The sequence below is a fragment of the Mustelus asterias genome, chromosome 12 (genome assembly GCF_964213995.1).
Source record: "Mustelus asterias chromosome 12, sMusAst1.hap1.1, whole genome shotgun sequence".
Lineage (NCBI taxonomy): Eukaryota > Metazoa > Chordata > Chondrichthyes > Carcharhiniformes > Triakidae > Mustelus > Mustelus asterias.
In genome coordinates, this window is record NC_135812.1 from 52508906 (window position 1) to 52529350 (window position 20445).

At 40.7% G+C, this 20445-nt stretch overlaps 1 protein-coding gene across 9 annotated transcripts in view; it reads right to left on the minus strand.

The window, feature by feature from the left end:
• The window catches only part of LOC144501444 (protein CASP-like), a 779365-nt gene that overhangs the window by 406273 nt on the left and 352647 nt on the right, over window positions 1-20445 (minus strand). For all 9 annotated transcript variants that reach the window (XM_078225211.1, XM_078225210.1, XM_078225209.1 and 6 more), the window contains exons 7-8: window positions 15919-15995; window positions 12479-12545 (exon numbers count right to left, since the gene is read on the minus strand). In XM_078225211.1, coding sequence (XP_078081337.1) covers window positions 12479-12545; window positions 15919-15995 — 144 coding nt within the window. The remainder of the gene's footprint in view (window positions 1-12478; window positions 12546-15918; window positions 15996-20445) is intronic.

Genomic DNA, 20445 nt, shown 5'->3' on the forward strand with positions numbered 1-20445 from the left:
AGTACAATCAATTCCCTGAAGAATTAATGAAAGAGATGCCTGCAGCCCCTCACAGTCTATGGTTAATTTTGAATTGATGGACTAAACCCCAGAACCATTCCTCAAATGCGACCAACGCCCACCCTCCCTCCCCCCTTGTTACCAAATCCAAGCTTTTCACCAAGTACTGTTCCAGGGTATAATTACATTTCATTTCACCTCCACAGTACTGCTTACAATTGCTACATATTGTATTCCATTTTATTCTGTATTTTTAGTGCTTAACAGGTACTGGGCCTCCTTAAGCTGCCACAGTCCACGTGGGAATGGTGCTCCCATAATGCTTGCTATTCTTCATAATAATTTGATAGAGTTAAATTGCTTCCTTTGTCACTTCAGAATGCAGCTAAGAATCAACAACATTGGTGTGGCATGGGAGATATATACAAGGCAAACTGGATAAGGGTGGTGGGTTTCCCTCCCTAAAGGACATTGATCAACTAGTTGGTTTTTGTTTTCAACGATCTGATAGTTTTATAGTCACTTCGACTAATACCTAGCTTTTTATATCCAGATTTTCTTGAAGTTGAATTCAAAGTTCTTAAACTGTTGGAATGGGATTTCAATTCATTTTCTTGGATTATTAGTTCGTGGTTCTGATGAAGAATGAAAATTAGTAAGGGATAAATATTAAATGGCTAATTGAAGGAATATATATAAAATATATATAGGGATTTGACTTATAGCCTTCACAAAATAGTGCAGAGTCACACAACTCAATCTCCAAGCATCTATAAAAAACTCCAGAACATGCTTTAATAAAAATGAATTAGACTTATTCATTTACTGGAAAGCAGTAGCCCAGATGTTGCCCCCGACTTGGCATTGAAACTGGCTATAGAACAGCAAATGACTCACCATGAACACTGCTTCAAGATATCTACTCAGATATTACAGAGAAATACACAGAATTTAATATACAAACAGGAAAATTTAAAATACAAACACCATGTGAGCAAAAGTCCTCTTGACATTTACCTACCATAATCCTATATTAATTCATCTCTTTTCCGTCATCCACTTATGCAAACTAATATCGAGTATTGATACTGTCTCTGCCTCAACTACTAACTGCAGAAATTAATCTCAGAGTCACAATACTGCACGATGAGATGTCTTCTGCTCTCTATTCAAAATCTCTTACATTTAATCTAAATAAGACACTCATTCTAAAGTCATTAATCATAGAACTGTAGAATCCCTCGTGCACAAAGAGGCCATTTGGCCCACTGAGTCTGCACTGACTGCAGAAAAAGCAAAAACCAAGGCTGGAATTGAACCTGGGTCCCTGGCATTGTGAGGGAGCAGTGTTAACCACTGCGCCACCATGCTGTCCTTAACTACTTGAAACAGTCTGCTTCGAGTTATCCCATCCCGTTCTTTCATCTTGTTTACCAAAACTTATGTTCGTTAAACACTGGGTGAATCATTAAATGTGGACACAGGAAATTTTCAACTTCTTTGTTGCTACTGCAAAGGGAGTTGTCATTTTCCAAGCAGAAAGTATAACTTTAAATGTTTTAGAATCGGAACCTATGGACAACAATCCACTTGCCAATGGGCACATCAGCAGAGTATCTGAAAAGGAGAAGAGAGTGGATTTGGTAAGATGGTGGGGAGTGTGAACATAGTGTGGAATGGAGGCCTGCTGGCTTAAAAGGGATGGAGATCAGCATGGATCCGTTCATCTGAGACCCCTTCTCCAACAAGGGTCCCATGTTACAAGTTAGATTCCAGCAACCAAAATACTGCCCGAATCTTGACCCATGATGTTCCACACAGGCCCCAAGATCTTGCTCCACCTGGTGTTCCTGGGATCTTCTCTCAGCATTCATAGTCCCCTAAGGTTCCATGCCCAATGGTCCCAGAACAATTCCCAATGCAGTTAGATCCTAAAGTCCTCTCTGCCTGAGGCCCCAGTGAACCCATATACAATGTAACAGTGCTGCTTGAATTTCCCTTCCCAGACTGCTTGGGCCCCTGGGATTACACTGTCTATCCCTTCCTCTTCCCACCTCCAAATCTTGACAGACCCTAGTGTCCTGTTGAAATAATGCAACACTTGGTGAAACTCAGTCCCAGTCCTACTAGATTCCAGGCCTTAGTCCCCATTTCTCCGGGTATGCTGACACTGTCAATGAGTCAAGTGTCCTTGGTAACATCACCAACTCCAACACCTCCTGGGACTCATTCTCAGCATTGTCATGAATGTAGCACAGAGCTTTATATTTGCAATTTTGGGAGTTTCCAATTTCAGTCGGTAAAGCTGTGAATGGTGCAATACCAGAGTGAAAAATGAGTAAATCAACCCATATTGCTGGCCCAGCAGTGTAGTGTCCGGTCATTAGGTCACACTGGCTGAGCCCTATATGCTGGTCCCATCTTACCATCTATGTTACAAGACAAAGAATTGCAGAGCTGCCTGAAAACAAAAAAAAGCTTTCATTTATAGGATAAAATCTCCCACCTTCAAGGTGCAGATTAAATTTTGGGGACTATGAATGCTCAGAGGACATTTAATTTTGCTCCACTGCAAATTAAGTCAGCGACAACCGATGTAACTGCCCTAATGTAACCAAGTTCAGCATTTGTCTGTCAACCTGTATTGCCAAATTCATGACTTAACTATGTGATTGCCTCAACACACCTTTCAGTGGCTGATTGAGAAAACAATTTACAGGGTTAAAGCATTCATTCCATTTGAAAATGTAATCAATTTAATTTCAAGAAATAAACTAGCAACCAAGAAAGATCTGAGATTACATTTTTCCTGAGGATATTTCATTGTTAAGCACTTGTGAATCTTGTAACAAATTAAGACCATGGACAGAATAGGTGAAACATGCAAAAATTCAGGTAGAATTCAAGGAAAAAACACTGGAGACCGCATATGTGTGAGAAGAGGCATAAAGAAATGCAAGAAAATGTGAACAAGGATCTGAAAGGATTAAAAAAGCTTTTGAAAAATAACATACTTCAGACTTCACAAAGTTAGTGCGGCAAATGTAAAACAGATATTGGATCACCAAATAAATGTAATCCAAGAATCCATTTACAAACTGCATTCAAAATAATTCTTATATAAAAGGAGGCAAGTACCACCAACTGTACTACACAAGGGAAAAAATATTAATGCAGGAGTTGTCTTCAAATTGCCACTGACTGGAATTTATAAAGACAATTCAAATTATACTGCTAGTGGTGTGAAGGCCTGCTCTGGTGCAATTTATCATCTCGTCCAGTTAACTGGAACATAAACTTGGCTGTAGAATGGGTGTTTAAAGTATGAAGGGTTGGATGGACATAATATCAATTGAAATACAAGGGAAAAATAGAAAGGATCAGTGTACAAAAGAGGTAAGAATGCGGTAAATACTCCAGGAGCAGAAAATGTTATATGAAGTAATGATGAAAAATCTATCTATCTCAGCCTTAAATATACACAGCTCTCTGTGGCAAGGAGTTCCAAAGACTCTCAACTCTCTGAGAGAACAAAGTCCTCCTCACCTCAGTCTTAAATCGACACCCCTTTATTCTGAGACTGTGCCCTCTGGTCCTAGACTCTCCCATGAGGGGAAACATCCTCTCTGCATTTACCCTGTCAAGCCCCTTCAAGAATCCTATATGTTTCAATGAGATCACCTCTCATTCTTCTAAATTGCAGTGAATCCCAGCCTGTCTAACCTTTCCTAATAAGACATTCCCTCCATACTGGGGATCATCCTCGTGAACCTTCTCTGAACTGCCTCCAATGAAATAATATATTTCCTTAAATAAGGGGACCAAAACTGCCTACAGTACTCCAGATGTGGTCTCACCAATACCTTGTACAGTTGCAGTAAGAGTTCTCTTATACTCCAACCCCCTTGAAATAAGGGCCAATATTCCATTAGCCTTCCTGATTACCTGCTGCACCTGTGTGCTGGCTTTCTGTGTTTTGTGCACAAGTCCCCCCCCAGTATCTTTGTGTTGCAGCTTTTCTTCATTTAGATAATAATCTGTTCTTTTGTTCTCCCTTCCAACGTGAAAAATTTCACATTTTGCCACATTATACTCCATTTGCCAGCTTTTTGTTCACTTACTTAACCTAGTAATATCACTTCGTAAACTGTTTGAATCCTTCTCGTAACTTGCCTGATAATGAGAACTTTCCCAAGGTATACGAGAAGTGCGGGAGGACATGTACAGAGCAGCAGCCACAACATAATGAGATTGAGAATCATGACTGAGAAAGATGTCAGCAGTTCAAAGACCAAAGTAATAAATTGGAAAAATGTAACAATGTGTGAACGGGGTAAACTGGAGAAAAATATTGACAAGTAGTAGAACAGTTTGCAATATTTAAAGGTGAGGTCAATACAGCTGAAAAATAATATGAGGAATTTCTTCACGTAGGGAATAGTGAGAATATGGAACTTGCAGCCACAGTGAGTAATGGAGGCAGACAGCATTGATCCATTTAAGGGAAGGCTTGAAGCATACAAAAGGCAGAAGAAATAGAGATATATAGGACAGACAAAAAGGAGCAAAAAGGCTGGGGCATTGAGTTTAAAAATTGGCAAGTCATGTTGCAGCTTTATAGAACCTTAGTTAGGCCGCACTTGGAATATAGTGTTCAATTCTGGTCGCCACACTACCAAAAAGATGTGGAGACTTTGGAGAGGGTACAGGAAAGATTTACCAGGATGTTGCCTGGTATGGAGGGCATTAGCGATGAGGAGAGGTTGGAGAAACTTGGTTTGTTCTCACTGGAACAACGGAGGTTGAGGGGCGACCTGATACAAGTCTACAAGATTATGAGAGGCATGGACAGAGTGATAGTCAGAAGCTTTTTCCCAGGGTGGAAGAGGTTACTAGGGGGCATAGGTTTAAGGTGCGAGGGGCAAGGTTTAAAACAGATGTACAAGGCAGATCTTTTACACAGAGAGTAGTGGGTGCCTGGAACTCATTGCTGGGGGAGGTAGTGGAAGCGGATACGTTAGTGACTTTTAAGGGGCGTCTTGACAAATACATCAATAGGATGGGAATAGAGAGATATGGTCCCCGGAAGGGTAGGGGTTTTTAGTTAAGTCGGGCAGCATGGTCGGTGCAGGCTTGGAGGGCCGAAGGGCCTGTTCCTGTGCTGTAATTTTCTTTGTTCTTGACAAGGCAGTGGAGTTGCATTGTGGTTTAAAGCAGAATTTAACACTATAGTGAGGAAGGATATTAGCTCTGATGATGTGAAATCTACGTGGGTAGAACTAGGAAACGCTAAAGGGCAAAAAACATTTGTGGAGTTATATTGAGGCCCCCAAAACTGTAGTACTGATGTCGGAGATGGCATTAAACAGAAAATTAGGGATGCATGTGATAAAGAAACATCTGTAATTATAGGTGACTTTAATCTGCATATAGATTGGGCAAAACAAATTAGTCATAATGCCACAGAGAGGAATTCCTGGAGTGTGTACAGGATGATTTTCTGGACCAATACATTGAGGAACCAACTAAAGAGCAGGGGTCATCCTAGATTGTGCAATGCAAAAGGAATAATTGGCAATCTAGTTGTGAGAGGCCCCTTGGGGATGAGTGACCATAGTATGATAGAATTCTTTATCAAGATGGAGTGTGACGTAGTTAATTCTGAGACTAGGGACCTGAATCTGAATACAGGAAACTATAATGGGGTGAAACAGAAGTTGACTTATGATGGATTGGGAAACGTTATTTAAAGGGATGATGGGGAATAGGCAATTCATAGATTCATAGAAACCCTACAGTGCAGAAGGAGGCCATTTGGCCCATCGAGTCTGCACCGACCACAATCCCACCCAGGCCCTACCCCCACACATTTTACCCACTAATCCCTCTAACCTACACATCTCAGGACTCTAAGGGGCAATTTTTAACCTGGCCAATCAACCTAACCCGCACATCTTTGGACTGTGGGAGGAAACCGGAGCACCCGGAGGAAACCCACGCAGACACGAGGAGAATGTGCAAACTCCACACAGACAGTGACCCGAGCCGGGAATCGAACCCAGGACCCTGGAGCTGTGAAGCAGCAGTGCTAACCACTGTGCTACCGTGCTGCAATGGTAGATATTCAAGGAACACATGGGTGAAATGAAACAATTGGCCATTCCTGTCTGGCTCAAAAATAAAGCAGAAAGGTGACCAAACCATGGCTTACAAGTGAAATTAGAGACAGTATCAGATTCAAGGAAGAGGCATACAAATTGGCCAGCAGACCTGAGGATTGGGAATAGTTTAGAATACAGCAAAGGAGGACACAGGGGTTGATTAAGAAATAGAGTGAGAGGGTAAGCTTGAGAACTAAAAGCTTATATGAATACAAGAAGAGAAAAAGATCGGTGAAGATAAACGTAGGTCCCTTCTTAGGAGAATTTATAATGGAGAAGAAATGGCTGACCAACTAAGTGCATACTTTGGTTCTGTCTTCAAAAAGGAAGACGCAAATAAGATACCAGAAATGTTGGGGAAAATAGGGTTTAGTGAGAGGGAGAAACTGAAGGAGATCAGTATTAGTAGGGAAATGGTGTTGGAGAAATTGATGGGTTTGAAGGACGATAAATCCCCAGGGCCTGATAATTTACATCCCAGAGTACTTTGAAATAGTGGATGTATTGATGGTCATTTTCCAAGATCTATAGACTATGGAATAGTTCCTACAGATTGGGGGATAGCTAATGTAACCCCACTATTTAAAAGGGGAGGTACAGAAAAAACAGGGAATTATAGACCAGTCAGTCTGATATTGGTAGTGGGGAAAACGCTAGAGTATTAGAAAAGATTTAATAGCACAGCACTTGGAAAATAATGGTAGAATCCGACAGAGTCAGCATGGATTTATGAAGGGGAAATCATGCTTGACAAATCTACCAGAATTCTTCGAGGATGTAACTAGTAGAGTTGATGAGGGTGAGCCAGTGGGTGTGTTTTATTTGGACTTTTAGCAGGCTTTCTTTCAACAAAGTCCAACATAAGAGATTAGCATGTAAAATTAAAGTCATGGGACTGGGGGTAGTGTATTGAGATGGATAGAAAACTGGTTGACCAATAGGAAACAAAGGAATAAACAGGTATTTTTCCATGTGGTAGGCAGTGATGAGTGGAGTACCACAGGAATCACTTCCAGGACCCAAGCTATTCACAATATATATTAATGACTTAGATGAGAGAACTATATGTAATATCTCCAAATCTGCAGATGACACAAAGCTGGTTGGGAGGGTTAGGTATGAGGAGGGTGCAGAGATCTTTCAATGTGATTTCGACAAGTATTTTGTGCAAGGAAACATTCTATCGGGAAATTGGTCCCAGTTATTAAAATATCAAAACATTCAAGGATATGGGACAAGTGCAGGAAAATAGGATTTGCATGACTTTAGTGGTAGTTATTGCCAGTGCAAACTGGATGGGCTGAACAGCCTTCTCTTCACTATACGACTGTGACTCTATGATTTCTTTAACAATAACAAGAAATCAGATGCACAAGCTCCTCCCCTGCTTCTACCTGCACGCTGAATCCATTCTCCAGGGCCTTGTCCTCACTCACACCCACAGGTAGCAGAACTCAAAAAATAAAAGGGAAAAACTGCAAAGGTTGGAAATCTTAAGTAAAAACAGAAGGTGCTGCAAATGTACCAGTGAGGCAGCAAGTTATGATTTTTCAGGTGTCAATCCCATGGTCAGAACTGAATGCTGAAAACAGACATTTTAATGAGACTGAAAAAAGTGGATTAAAGGGATGAGAACAAGGAAGGGGGTGAAAATCAAAAGATAAACCAATCACAGGGATAGGATACCCAAGTTGAATAGCCTGCTCAGGTGTTTAACAGACAACTGTCAGACATGTTCAGAATTATCAATGCAATGATACACAGATATAATATAAAAATAATGGTCATGTAATGACCAAACTTATACAAACAAAACCATGAGAACCTTCATTTTTACACATATAGTTTGTTTAGCTCTCCTGTGTCAATTGACTCCACATTTTATTTTAATACATTTTTATCTGGACAAGATTGCACCAATGCTCTTTTCAGATCACATTTTTATTCAGCAGTTTGCGGGTCATTTAATCCATGATTTCCTCCGGGTGCTCCGGTTTCCTCCCACATCCAAAGATGTGCGGGTTAGGTTGATTGGCCGAGCTAAATTGCCCCTTAGTGTCCCGGGATGCGTAGATTAGAGGGATTAGCGGGTAAATATGAGGGTTAGAGGGATTAGCAGGTAAAATATGTAAGGATATGGGGGTAGGGCCTGGGTGGGATTGCGGTCGGTGCAGATGTGATGGGCCGAATGGCCTCTTTCTGCACTGTAGGGGTTCTATGGTATGGTTTATGAACTGCCTCTCTGAGATTGATGTGTTTCTTGATTCCCAATATCTTTTAATTCCACTTTGACATCTCAAAAGCAACCATTTCTCTATCCTGATGAACAAACTACATCCAAAACATTGAGCTGTCTTTTCTTTTTATAGGTGCTAACTGACCTGTTGTGCATTTCCAGCATTTTCTATTTTTATATCAACCATTTCCACGATCAGCAACGTGGACATCAGGACTTCCTCATCAACACTGACAACGCATTCACAGCTTGTGTCTGTTAGCAACTGCAGCATAGAACTCGTGTATTTAGTGATACATAACTTTAGAGCTGTCTGTTCACAAGAGCACTTGTCTATTCGGTGCGTTGAGCCTGCTCTGCCATTCGATTAGATCATGGCAGATCTGAGTGTGGTCTCAACCCTACTTTCCTGTGTGCTGTCCTATAACCCCTGACTCTCTTTGATCAAAAATTCAATCTTGAATATATTCAATTACCCTGCCTCCACTGCTTTCTAGAACATAGAACATTACAGTGCAGTACAGGCCCTTCGACCCTCGATGTTGCGCCGACAACATTGGAGAAGAGAATTCCATAAACTAATGATCTTACGACAGAAAGATTTCTCCTCCTCTCAATCTGAAATGGGAGACCACTGATTTTTAAAGTATGCCTGCTGTTGCCTGCGGCAGCTGCTCAACTGGGTCCGTGGTGCACTACATTCTGAGACCAATTTACAATACACTCTGCTTTCTGACATTTACACTTCACAAAAGCCTCAAAGTTGTCAACTATTACAGAAATTTCTGACTTTTTCAGCCATGCATGTGCTGCTCAGAAAGCCAGTGAGAAAAGCTTTTTTTAACATAAGTTACAGTAACGGTAGCATCACAAAAATATCAGTGAGTTTGGGACTTCCAATCAGCAGCAGCTTGCCTTTCCCCCAGTAATGCAAGTCCAACCATGTCAGTAAGTTGCTGCTCAGCAATTTTGTTTTCCACTAATACATTTTTAATGTTGAGCTTGTGCGCAGGTGTAAAACAAAATGGCTATTTTACTGACTTTAAAGATGTCTTAAGGATTGTAACAAGCAAAAAATATTGTGTGAAATATTTCTGATTGCCTTGCCTCTCCAACCCCTTGCCTCTCCATACGTAGTTTGGCAGCAGTTTGATAGTTTCATATAGATTAATATCTATCCATCAACAGAATCTATATTACCATTACAATGGAACGCCTGGTGACATCAACTGTCAACTATATTCCAAAAGTGTCACTTAATATATATAAAGAATTCTGAATGACTGTAGACTTATTTTAATTTGTTCATGAGATGTGAGGGTCGCTGGCAAAAATGATTTATTTGCCATATCTCCTTGTCCTTGAGAAGGTGGTCAGCCACCTTGTTGAATCATTGCAGTCCACATGCTGTGCAGCTACAGTGCTTGTTCAGTCAGGAATTCAAGGGTTTTGACCCAGCGATGGTGAAGGAACCGCAATATATTTCCAAGCCTGCTAGCTAAATGTTCGCTGACTTCATCCAGTGATTGAGCAGCAAGTAAGTTTTCAAAAAAGACAAATATTTAGACTTCCACAAAATAATAGTGCTTTACTCTATTATGTTCCTGTTCTTACAGATCATTCTATGATAAAAGATTTTCCAATATACAGGTATTAAATATCTTGTGCATATAATGTGCTAATATTTTCTGCAAAACTTTTACTTACGTCATGTATGTTTGCAATCTCTGCCTATTATGCTTATACTTATTTTCCAATGTTATATTTCCCTCGGAGCGAGACTTACCAGCTTGATCACCGTCTGTCTGTCATTCAGACTCTGCTCTCCACCATACAAACTACTTCCGACTGAATACAATCAGATATTCTTTCACAATGATAACCTTGCTTGCTCTTGCCCCTCTCCATTCCACATTGCCCCATGCCTCTGCTCCTCATACTGTAAGGCCATGCTTCTGGTCATCGCTGGGAATGGACTTTAAATTAACTCTTTTTAATCAATGTGTCAAAATCACTTGAACAATTCAAAGCCCTTACCCAGTCGAACCTGTGAATGTCTGGGGGAATTCCAAATAGCGATTTTTCTGTTACTTAAAGTACTTTAACTATAATTATCAATAAATGTCACACAGTTACACTTGAAGCTTGATACTGGGGAACTCACATTGTTAAAACCTTCTGCTTGAGGGTATGTATTCCTGGTGAATGAGATGTAGTTTGGACTCAAGATAATATACAGAATCGGGATTACCCAATTTAGGAAACTATTGCAAGAATTCTTAAGATGGATGTGGGTTGCTAATTTAAAGGAAATTGTTTCTGAGTATCAAAACATATTTACTGATTTTACTTTCAATTTATTTGAATGCTGTTATTAAATCATTTTAATAGTTATTTTTTTTAACACCCCCAGTGATTGAAATTTATCATGTCCAAAATAAGATTTTAAATTTCATGAGAACATGAAAAATTAATTACTCTTAAAATGTGATCAAACATTCCCATAAAGTTGTCTTCTTTGTTGAGCTACCTTAATGTGCTGCACAGAGAGAGGCCCTTTGGCCCATTGTGTCTGTGCCAGCCATCAAATACCTATCTATTCTAATCCTATTTTCCAGCACTTGGCCCCAATCTTTGTATACTATGGCTTTTCAAGTGCTCACCTAAGTGCTTCTTAAATGTTGTGAAGGTTCCCACCTCTACCACCCTTTCAGGCAGAGAGTTCCAGATTCCCACCACCCTCTGGGTGAAAAGGTTTTTCCTCAAATCAAAAAAGTTTTTCCTCAAATTGCGAGGCTTCAGCCTCTCAAAAAATTTATATTCTGACTTTAAGCGATCACTCTGCTGGATGTAAGGAATTCTGTAGTTTACGTGTGCACAGTTTGTCCAACCCCCATTGTGTATCAGTCAAATTCTCTCAGTGCTGCTTGCCATATAGCACAATAGCTGACTTACTGTCTGCAAATAATTCCAAAAACACAGGAGAACAACTTCGCAATCAGGCAACATTTACTTTTATCACTCCCAGACAGAGATATCTGTTAGCAGTAATTGCACGCCCTGAGACTATCTTACAATACAATCAGACCCGGTATTTCTGGTCTCAGCATCAACTCTTCCTATGGTTCCAACCCTTGGGATCCCTCCACTATTCCCAGTAAATCAATCCAAATATTCCACTCCCCAGTGGTATCAGGCCCTGAGATTCCTTTCCACAGCATTACCGTTGCCACTACCTACAAGCAATGTAACTTCCCACACAGCTGCTATTAAAAACCCAGAAATATCTCCTGCCCACTACTGCTAAGCCCTATGTAGGTAAGCTCCAATTTGCTGGATACATTCAGTGTTTTCTAAATGGTAAAATATGCAATTAAAAGCATAGTTAAGTGAACAAATACTAATCATCGAGGCCATTCATTTGTAATCTCAGTGGAAAATCATGGATTTTGATGCCTAAACACTGGTGGAAATTCGATAAGGTTGCATCATTAGAGCAGAGTTAGTTAGCTTAATTTGATCACGATAATCAGTGGCCCTAATAATAAATAGTACGTTATCTGATACAATATCCACCCAATGTCAGAAATGCTGGTTCAGACTGAAAACAAAACAAAACACAAAACATCCAGCACACATTTCTCGTCCATCAAACCTAAATGCACTTCATATTTTTAGAAAGGGACAAAACCACTAAGTGCAGAGAAACCTTGCATATAAACATTTTCACTGACTTTCCAAAACAGATTTTTCAAAAGACAAACCAAGGATTTTGATTTGCAGATTCAATAGCCATCAGACTCTGAATTATCTATCCAGTGTTTACTCACCATCAATCAGCCTAAGTGGGACAGAACTTCATTTTAGTAACAGAGTAACACACACTATTAATTATATAAGGGCCCTGTCCTTGAATACAGTATATCATCTGCTTATGGTGAGCCATGCTACAGGAGATCCATATCTATTGTGTTTGTCCTTGTTGGCATATACTGGAAACCATTTTTAAAGGGAATAAATTCCAATTTCTTTGGTTTTAACACATTGCTCACACCATACCATGTCAGTTAATGAAACTTACTTGGCAGTTGATTCTTCATCATACTTTGCTTTCAAATCAAATAGCTCAGTCTGAGTTGATTCCAAGGCTGCAAAATAAAAATATTTTTGAAGGGAGCCAAAAGTGAGAACAGTTTAGTCAAAATTTCCATGCAGAAGTCTAGACCTTTCCAGCTTCTTTGAAGTCATCTTTTTCCAAGTATCCTGGCATTTAAAAAAATACTATAGGATAAGTGGTTGGTGGAATTTAGGGAGAAAGTTGCCTCAAGCTGAAAGAATAACAGGGCCCAAACAAACCAACAGCAGAATAAACATGTTTTCCACAATTTCAAGATTAGAACATAGAACATAGAACAGTACAGCACAGAACAGGCCCTTCGGCCCACGATGTTGTGCCGAGCTTTGTCCGAAACCCAGATCAAGCTATTTCCTCCCTATCATCCCGAAGTACTCCATGTGCCTATCCAATAGCTTCTTAAAATGTTCCTAAAGTTTTTGACTCCACTATCACTGCAGGCAGTCCATTCCACACCCCAACCACTCTCTGAATAAAAACCCTACCTCGGACATCCTTCTCCCACCATCCATATCTCCCACCATGAACCCTATAGTTATGCCCCCTAGTTACCACTCCATTCACCCGAGGAAATAGTCTTTGAACGTTCACTCTATCTAGCCCCCTCATCATCTTATAAACCTCTATCAAGTCTCCTCTCAACCTCCTCCGCTCCAAAGAGAAAAGCCCAAGTTCCCTCAACCTTTCCTCATAAGACCTACTCTCCAAACCAGGCAGCATCCTGGTAAATCTCCTTTGCACTCTTTCCAGTGTCTCCACATCCTTCTTGTAGTGAGGTGACCAGAACTGCACACAATATTCCAAATGTGGTCTCACCAAGGTCCTGTACAGTTGCAGCATAACCCCACGGCTCTTAAACTCCAACCCCCTGTTAACACACTATAGGCCTTCTTTACGGCTCCATTCACTTGAGTGGCAACCTTCAGAGATCTATGGATATGAACCCCAAGATCTCTCTGTTCCTCCACATTCTTCAGAACCCTACCTTTGACCCTGTAATCCACATTTAAATTTGTCCTACCAAAATGAATCACCTCGCATTTGTCAGGGTTAAACTCCATTTGCCATTTTTCAGCCCAGCTCTGCATCCTATCTATATCTCTTTGCAGCCTACAACAGCCCTCCACTTCATCCACTACTCCACCAATCTTGGTGTCATCAGCAAATTTACTGATCCACCCTTCAGCCCCCTCCTCCAAGTCATTTATAAAAATGACAAATAGCAGAGGACCAAGCACTGATCCCTGTGGCACTCCGCTGGTAACCGGTTTCCAGTCTGAAAATTTTCCATTCACCACCACCCTCTATCTTCTGTTAGATAGCCAGTTACCTATCCAATCGGCCAAACTTCCCTCTATTCCACACATCCTTACTTTAACTCTTAACTTTATTAACTCTATTGACTTTATTAACTCTAATTATTTTTATAATTAGCTAAATAAACAATAAATTGCTTACCAACATTTTTGTTACATTATAACTTCCATTCTAATGATTTTTTTTCTCAAGTTCAGGGGTGGGGAGTGGTGCATGGTGCGTGCATGAGCTGGATAATGGAACACTGTCTATTAGGGAACCTCATTTCAAATGTGAAGTGTGAAGTACAAGATGTTTAGCAACAGAACAAAGCTTCCTCTAATCTAGGATGGCGCGGTGCACAGTAATTAGCACTGCTGCTTCACAGTGCTAGGGACTCGTGTTTGATTGGGTGACTGTGTGTGGAGTCTGCGTGGGTTTCCTCCCACAATCTGAAAGGCGTGCCGGTTAGGTGCATTGGCTATGCTAAATTCTTCCTCAATGTACCCAAACAAACGCCTGAGTGTAGCGACTAGGGGATTTTCACAGCAACTTAATTGTTGTGTTAGAAAACAGAAATCCGATTACACCAAGATATATTTTTTCTATTTCAAGTCATCCTATGTGCTGTTTGACATCAGCATCACAGGGCCCATGTACAGTTGGGAGGCAATGGTTCTGAGAGCGCATGAAGTCTCATGGCACCGGGTCAAACATGGGCAAAGAATAAGCATTCTAATTCTGCTAATTAGCACTTACTGCCCTCCTTCAACTGTACTCCATGTTGAATACACTTGGAAGCAGCATCGATGAAGGAACTTTATACCCAGTACAGACCACCATCTGACCAGTCAAGGCTTGATTTGAATCCAGCTCCACAAGTAAATTGCATTAACTAGCCTCCTATTTATAGTATTAAATCACAACAAATATAATTAGAACCTTCTTGAACATGAGCGTGGCTTTTAAAATCAAATCAATGTATTTTTCTAATGCAGGTTTAACAGAAAATTCTATTAGCTGTCACCTGCAATATCAGAGATTTAACAATTATCACATTAACTATTACCAACGGAAGTGCCATTTCCATATGTCCCTCTGAATTGGAAATGTAACCTTATGCCAATGCCTGAAATACTGCCACCCAACAAAAGGTTTTCATCCAAATGCTTTGCATTTCTAGCATTTTCCATGCTTATTCTAAATTCCATGCTTATTTAAAATTCCAGCCTTCATATTCATTTCAGTTTATTTCGAGTTAAAGAGTACAAAAGGGGGTTATTTAGTGCATTATGTCACCTCTTTGAAAGAGCTAGTCCCATAGTCCTCCAAACTTCTCCTTTTCATGTTCACAATTCAATTCCCTTTTGAAAGTTATTACTGAATCTGCTTCCACTATGTATTTAGGCAGTACATCCCAGATCACAACTTAAATTTTGTACCATCTACCAAATTCACGGCAGGAAGTTACCAAGGCTTCTGAGGCAGCATCTCTAAACCCATGATCACTACCATCCAGAAGTACCGGGGAAACATATATCTGGGAACACCACCACCTGGAGGTTCCCCTCCATGTCACTCACCATCCTGATCTGGAAATACATCCCTGTTCCTTCACTGTCAATGGGTCAAAATCAGAGAATTCCTTCCGTAACAACACTATGGGTATACCTACACCACATGGACTGCAGCGATTCAAGAAGGCAGCTCATCACCACCTTCTCAAGGGCAACTAAAGATGTCAATAAATGCTAGCCTAGCCAGTGATGCTCACATCCCGCAAATGAATTTTTCAAATATTTAAAAATGATCTCCCAATTATCCTAATTTATCTTAATTATATCAATTATCTTAAATCAATGTCTTGTGGTTAGTTATCTACCTAAAAACAAACAGTTTTTCTCTATCTATTCCATCAAAATCCCTCAATGCTTCAAACACCTCGAATAAAACTGTTTTTAACCTCTGAAGACATACAAGATGTACATATTTGAAACCATTTTAATACACTCAGTATTATTAGCACATGCTCATCAAGACAGTGAGGCACTTGAAACCCTGGAGCCACAGCATCAAAATCATCCTCTTACCTGTCTGTAAAACTTGAACCTTGTGATCAGCCTCCTCAAATTTGGAGGCCAAAGATGTTTGAGTCTCCTGCAACTTCCTGTAAGATAAATTAAATATTAAGGGAACTGTCAGAGTCCATAAGCAATGTAATTTCAACTGAATACACATCTTCGATATGAGAAAGACCATGGCAGGATTTTCCAGTCACGCCCACCGCAAAACCAGTTATTCCCACCTGAGACCAATGGACATTTAAATACTGGGTGTCCTTGATAGGTATGTCCCTGTCAGGCAGGGAGGAAATGGCCGAGTGAGGGAACCATGGTTCACGAAAGAGGTGGAATGTCTTGTGAAAAGGAAGAGGGAAGCTTATGTAGGGATGAGGAAACAAGGTTCAGATGGCTCGGTTACAAGTTAGCAAGGAACGAGCTGAAAAAGGGGCTTAGGAGGGCTAGGAGGGGACATGAGAAGTCCTTGGCGGGTCGGATCAAGGAAAACCCCAAGGCTTTTTACTCTTATGTGAGGAATAAAAGAATGACCAGGGTGAGGTTAGGGCCGGTCAAGGACAGTAGTGGGAACTTGTGTATGGAGTCAGTAGAGATAGGCGAGGTGATGAATGAATACTTTTCTTCAGTGTTCACCAAGGTTAGGGGCTATGTTTTTGAGGAAGAGAAGGTGTTACAGGCTAATAGGCTGGAGGAAATAGATGTTCGGAGGGAGGATGTCCTGGCAGTTTTGAATAAACTGAAGGTCGATAAGTCCCCTGGGCCTGATGAAATATATCCTAGGATTCTTTGGGAGGCAAGGGATGAGATTGCAGAGCCTTTGGCTTTGATCTTTGGGTCCTCACTGTCCACGGGGATGGTGCCAGAGGACTGGAGAGTGGCGAATGTTGTTCCTCTGTTTAAGAAAGGGAATAGAAATGACCCTGGTAATTATAGACTGGTTAGTCTTACTTCGGTGGTTGGTAAATTGATGGAAAAGGTCCTTAGAGATGGGATTTACGACCATTTAGAAAGATGCGGATTAATCCGGGATAGTCAGCACGGATTTGTGAAGGGCAAGTCGTGCCTCACAAATTTGATTGAATTTTTTGAGGAGGTCACTAAGTGTGTTGATGAAGGTAGGGCAGTTGATGTCATATACATGGATTTTAGTAAGGCGTTTGATAAGGTCCCCCATGGTCGGCTTATGATGAAAGTAAGGAGGTGTGGAATAGAGGGAAAGTTGGCCGATTGGATAGGTAACTGGCTATCTGATCGAAGACAAAGGGTGGTGGTCGATGGAAAATTTTCGGACTGGAGGCAGGTTGCTAGCGGAGTGCCGCAGGGATCAGTGCTTGGTCCTCTGCTCTTTGTGATTTTTATTAATGACTTAGAGGAGGGGGCTGAAGGGTGGATCAGTAAATTTGCTGATGACACCAAGATTGGTGGAGTAGTGGATGAGGTGGAGGGCTGTTGTAGGCTGCAAAGAGACATAGATAGGATGCAAAGCTGGGCTGAAAAATGGCAAATGGAGTTTAACCCTGATAAATGCGAGGTGATTCATTTTGGTAGGACAAATTTAAATGTGGATTACAGGGTCAAAGGTAGGGTTCTGAAGACTCTGGAGGAACAGAGAGATCTTGGGGTCCATATCCACAGATCTCTAAAGGTTGCCACTCAAGTGGATAGAGCTGTGAAGAAGGCCTATAGTGTGCTAGCTTTTATTAACAGGCGGTTGGAGTTTAAGAGCCGTGGGGTTATGCTGCAACTGTACAGGACCTTGGTGAGACCACATTTGGAATATTGTGTGCAGTTCTGGTCACCTCACTATAAGAAGGATGTGGAAGCGCTGGAAAGAGTGCAGAGGAGATTTACCAGGATGCTGCCTGGTTTGGAGGGTAGGTCTTATGAGGAAAGGTTGAGGGAGCTAGGGCTGTTCTCTCTGGAGCGGAGGAGGCTGAGGGGAGACTTAATAGAGGTTTATAAAATGATGAAGGGGATAGATAGAGTGAACGATCAAAGACTATTTCCTCGGGTGGATGGAGCTATTACAAGGGGGCATAACTATAGGGTTCATGGTGGGAGATATAGGAAGGATATCAGAGGTAGGTTCTTTACGCAGAGAGTGGATGGGGTGTGGAATGGACTGCCTGCAGTGATCGTGGAGTCAGACACTTTAGGAACATTTAAGCGGTTATTGGATAGGCACATGGAGCACACCAGGATGATAGGGAGTGGGATAGCTTGATCTTGTTTTCAGATAAAGCTCGGCACAACATCGTGGGCCAAAGGGCCTGTTCTGTGCTGTACTGTTCTATGTTCTAATAAATGGTCTGTCCCTCCCACAATGATTCCCATGGCAGGCAAGACCGGAAAAATCTACCTATATAGCTTCATCCAGGTTTTTCTAAATTATTTCGACTTCTTCCCTTTGGTCATTCATATTTTAAGACTTTCCAATTTGATAATCTGCTCATTTTTGGTTGATCACTTTTAACAATAATTGCACTTCAAATCTGTTGGAGTTGTAATTATTTCCAGTTTCTTTTAAGTTCCTGTGCTGTCTCACTATTAAATGGTTCCATTATAAAAGCACTGGCTCAGCAAACTATTTTGAATTTGTTTACAAGCGCACAGCACAATGACATAACCAGCAGTGAATGGCATCAGTACTTCATTCTGGGTCATCATGACAAAGATACTGCACTCTCCCTGTAAATCTTGTGTCTCTCCAATCAATTTGAATGGAATGCTCCTATACAATCTTCCAAAATAGATTACTCCAGCATTGTAAAGATTACAAAACAGTTCACCTCACAACTGCTGGTTTCCTTTAACTTGTTTACAAAAAGAGTTATTGCTGATTTTCAACTCCTGACAGAACAGAAGTGCCAAGGAACACAACTTTTATGTAATAACAGAGAATACTGGAACACAAGGTCCACTATTATCTGAAAACAAAATAATACTATTTTAGGATATTATCCTTGTTCTCCCCTTTAATTCATTGTTTTCCAATATTAGCTGAAGTTATTTTGAAGTTAAAACTTTATATGCTGCCAAGTACTTGTCAGTGGTGAGCCCAAGTTCTAGGCTGACATACTACTTCCTATGATGTGGAGATGCTGGCGTTGGACTGGGGTAAACACAGTAAGAAGTCTCACAGCACCAGGTTGAAGTCCAACAGGTTTATTTGCGACCTACTCAGAGGAGGTGCAAGCTGTGATTTCTGCTGCATTAAGCTCCAGCAGTAACAAGATATAAAAACTGCAACTGAAGACTCGTGCATGCAGATTCTTATAGTTTTCATATGCCTGTCAGTGTAACCTTTATATTTTTATTAAAGAACATGATGTGGGGATGAAAGAGGCAAAAATCAAATACTGTATATATATACAATTGCAAGCAGTACAGCAGATTTTTTTTCAAATTTTCATAACAGTGGCTGCATCATGCCCACCCTAGTCCCAACTAAATCTGCAAACCTATTGTTCTGTGCAGTGAGACACTCAATGCTACAATGCTGGCTGGGCTGTGGGGATCTGAAGATTCAGAAATTTGATGCAGCTGTAGAATTGATTCTACTGGCCTGACCAGGGCCATGACAACAATAGCTTGTCCCTGAATAATGGAAATTTCGACTCAGGTTAACAATGAAAAGTGAGACAAGGAATAATTGTGACAAGGAACAGTGACATCTACCTACTAACATGAAAAAACAGGTATTTGAAGACAAAACACATGATACGCTTACAACTTAGATGCTTGTCTATAGGCTTGATTTTATTCATTCTTGCCAAGTAACGTAAATCAGTGCTATAAACATCAATATTATGAGAACTACTGAGACACACAAGCAGCCTAAAACATGATTCACACAGAACAAATAATTGCATTGTCCAGTTGAGTTGCCAGTGAATAAAGTAACCTAAAATCAGTTAATAAAAACTGCCAGTGAAATTCAACTGAAGAACAAGTCTATTTCATAGTACAGTGTCATTATTCCTTACTTCCAGCTCAGACCATGCTACTAATACACCAGTTAAGGCTGTATTTTTGTCAACCACCCCCACCCTGGGAGAGTGACAGGTGACCATAAATATCTTGCTAATATCAGACTGGGGGGAGTAATCTATAATCCATGTAGGTTTTCTCCTCCTGCTTTTGAATGGGGATCTCACCGACACTCAAGTGCGACACATTCTCACCAACAGCTGGTGTTGATCGAGTGCCGGAGCATTGTCAACCAAGGAAATGAAACCTGGTCTCACAATTCACAGCCCTATGCTCATCTAAGCAGGTCACAGAATCATTCTTTACTGCAGCATTTTTAAGGCAAACAAATAATGCTTTGTTATAATCAAAAGCAATCGACACCTTTTTAATAAGCGACATCAAAAAAGAAATATAAATGCAGTTTAAGTTATATTAAAAGTCTGTGAGCTGGAGTAGTCTAATAGCATTCCTGTTTAAGGGGCTTATTTGGCAAACATGTGCAGACCCAGAATTAAGTCCCATTGAAGAGTTCTCAGAACCAGCTTTGCAGCTGTCGCATCCACAAGC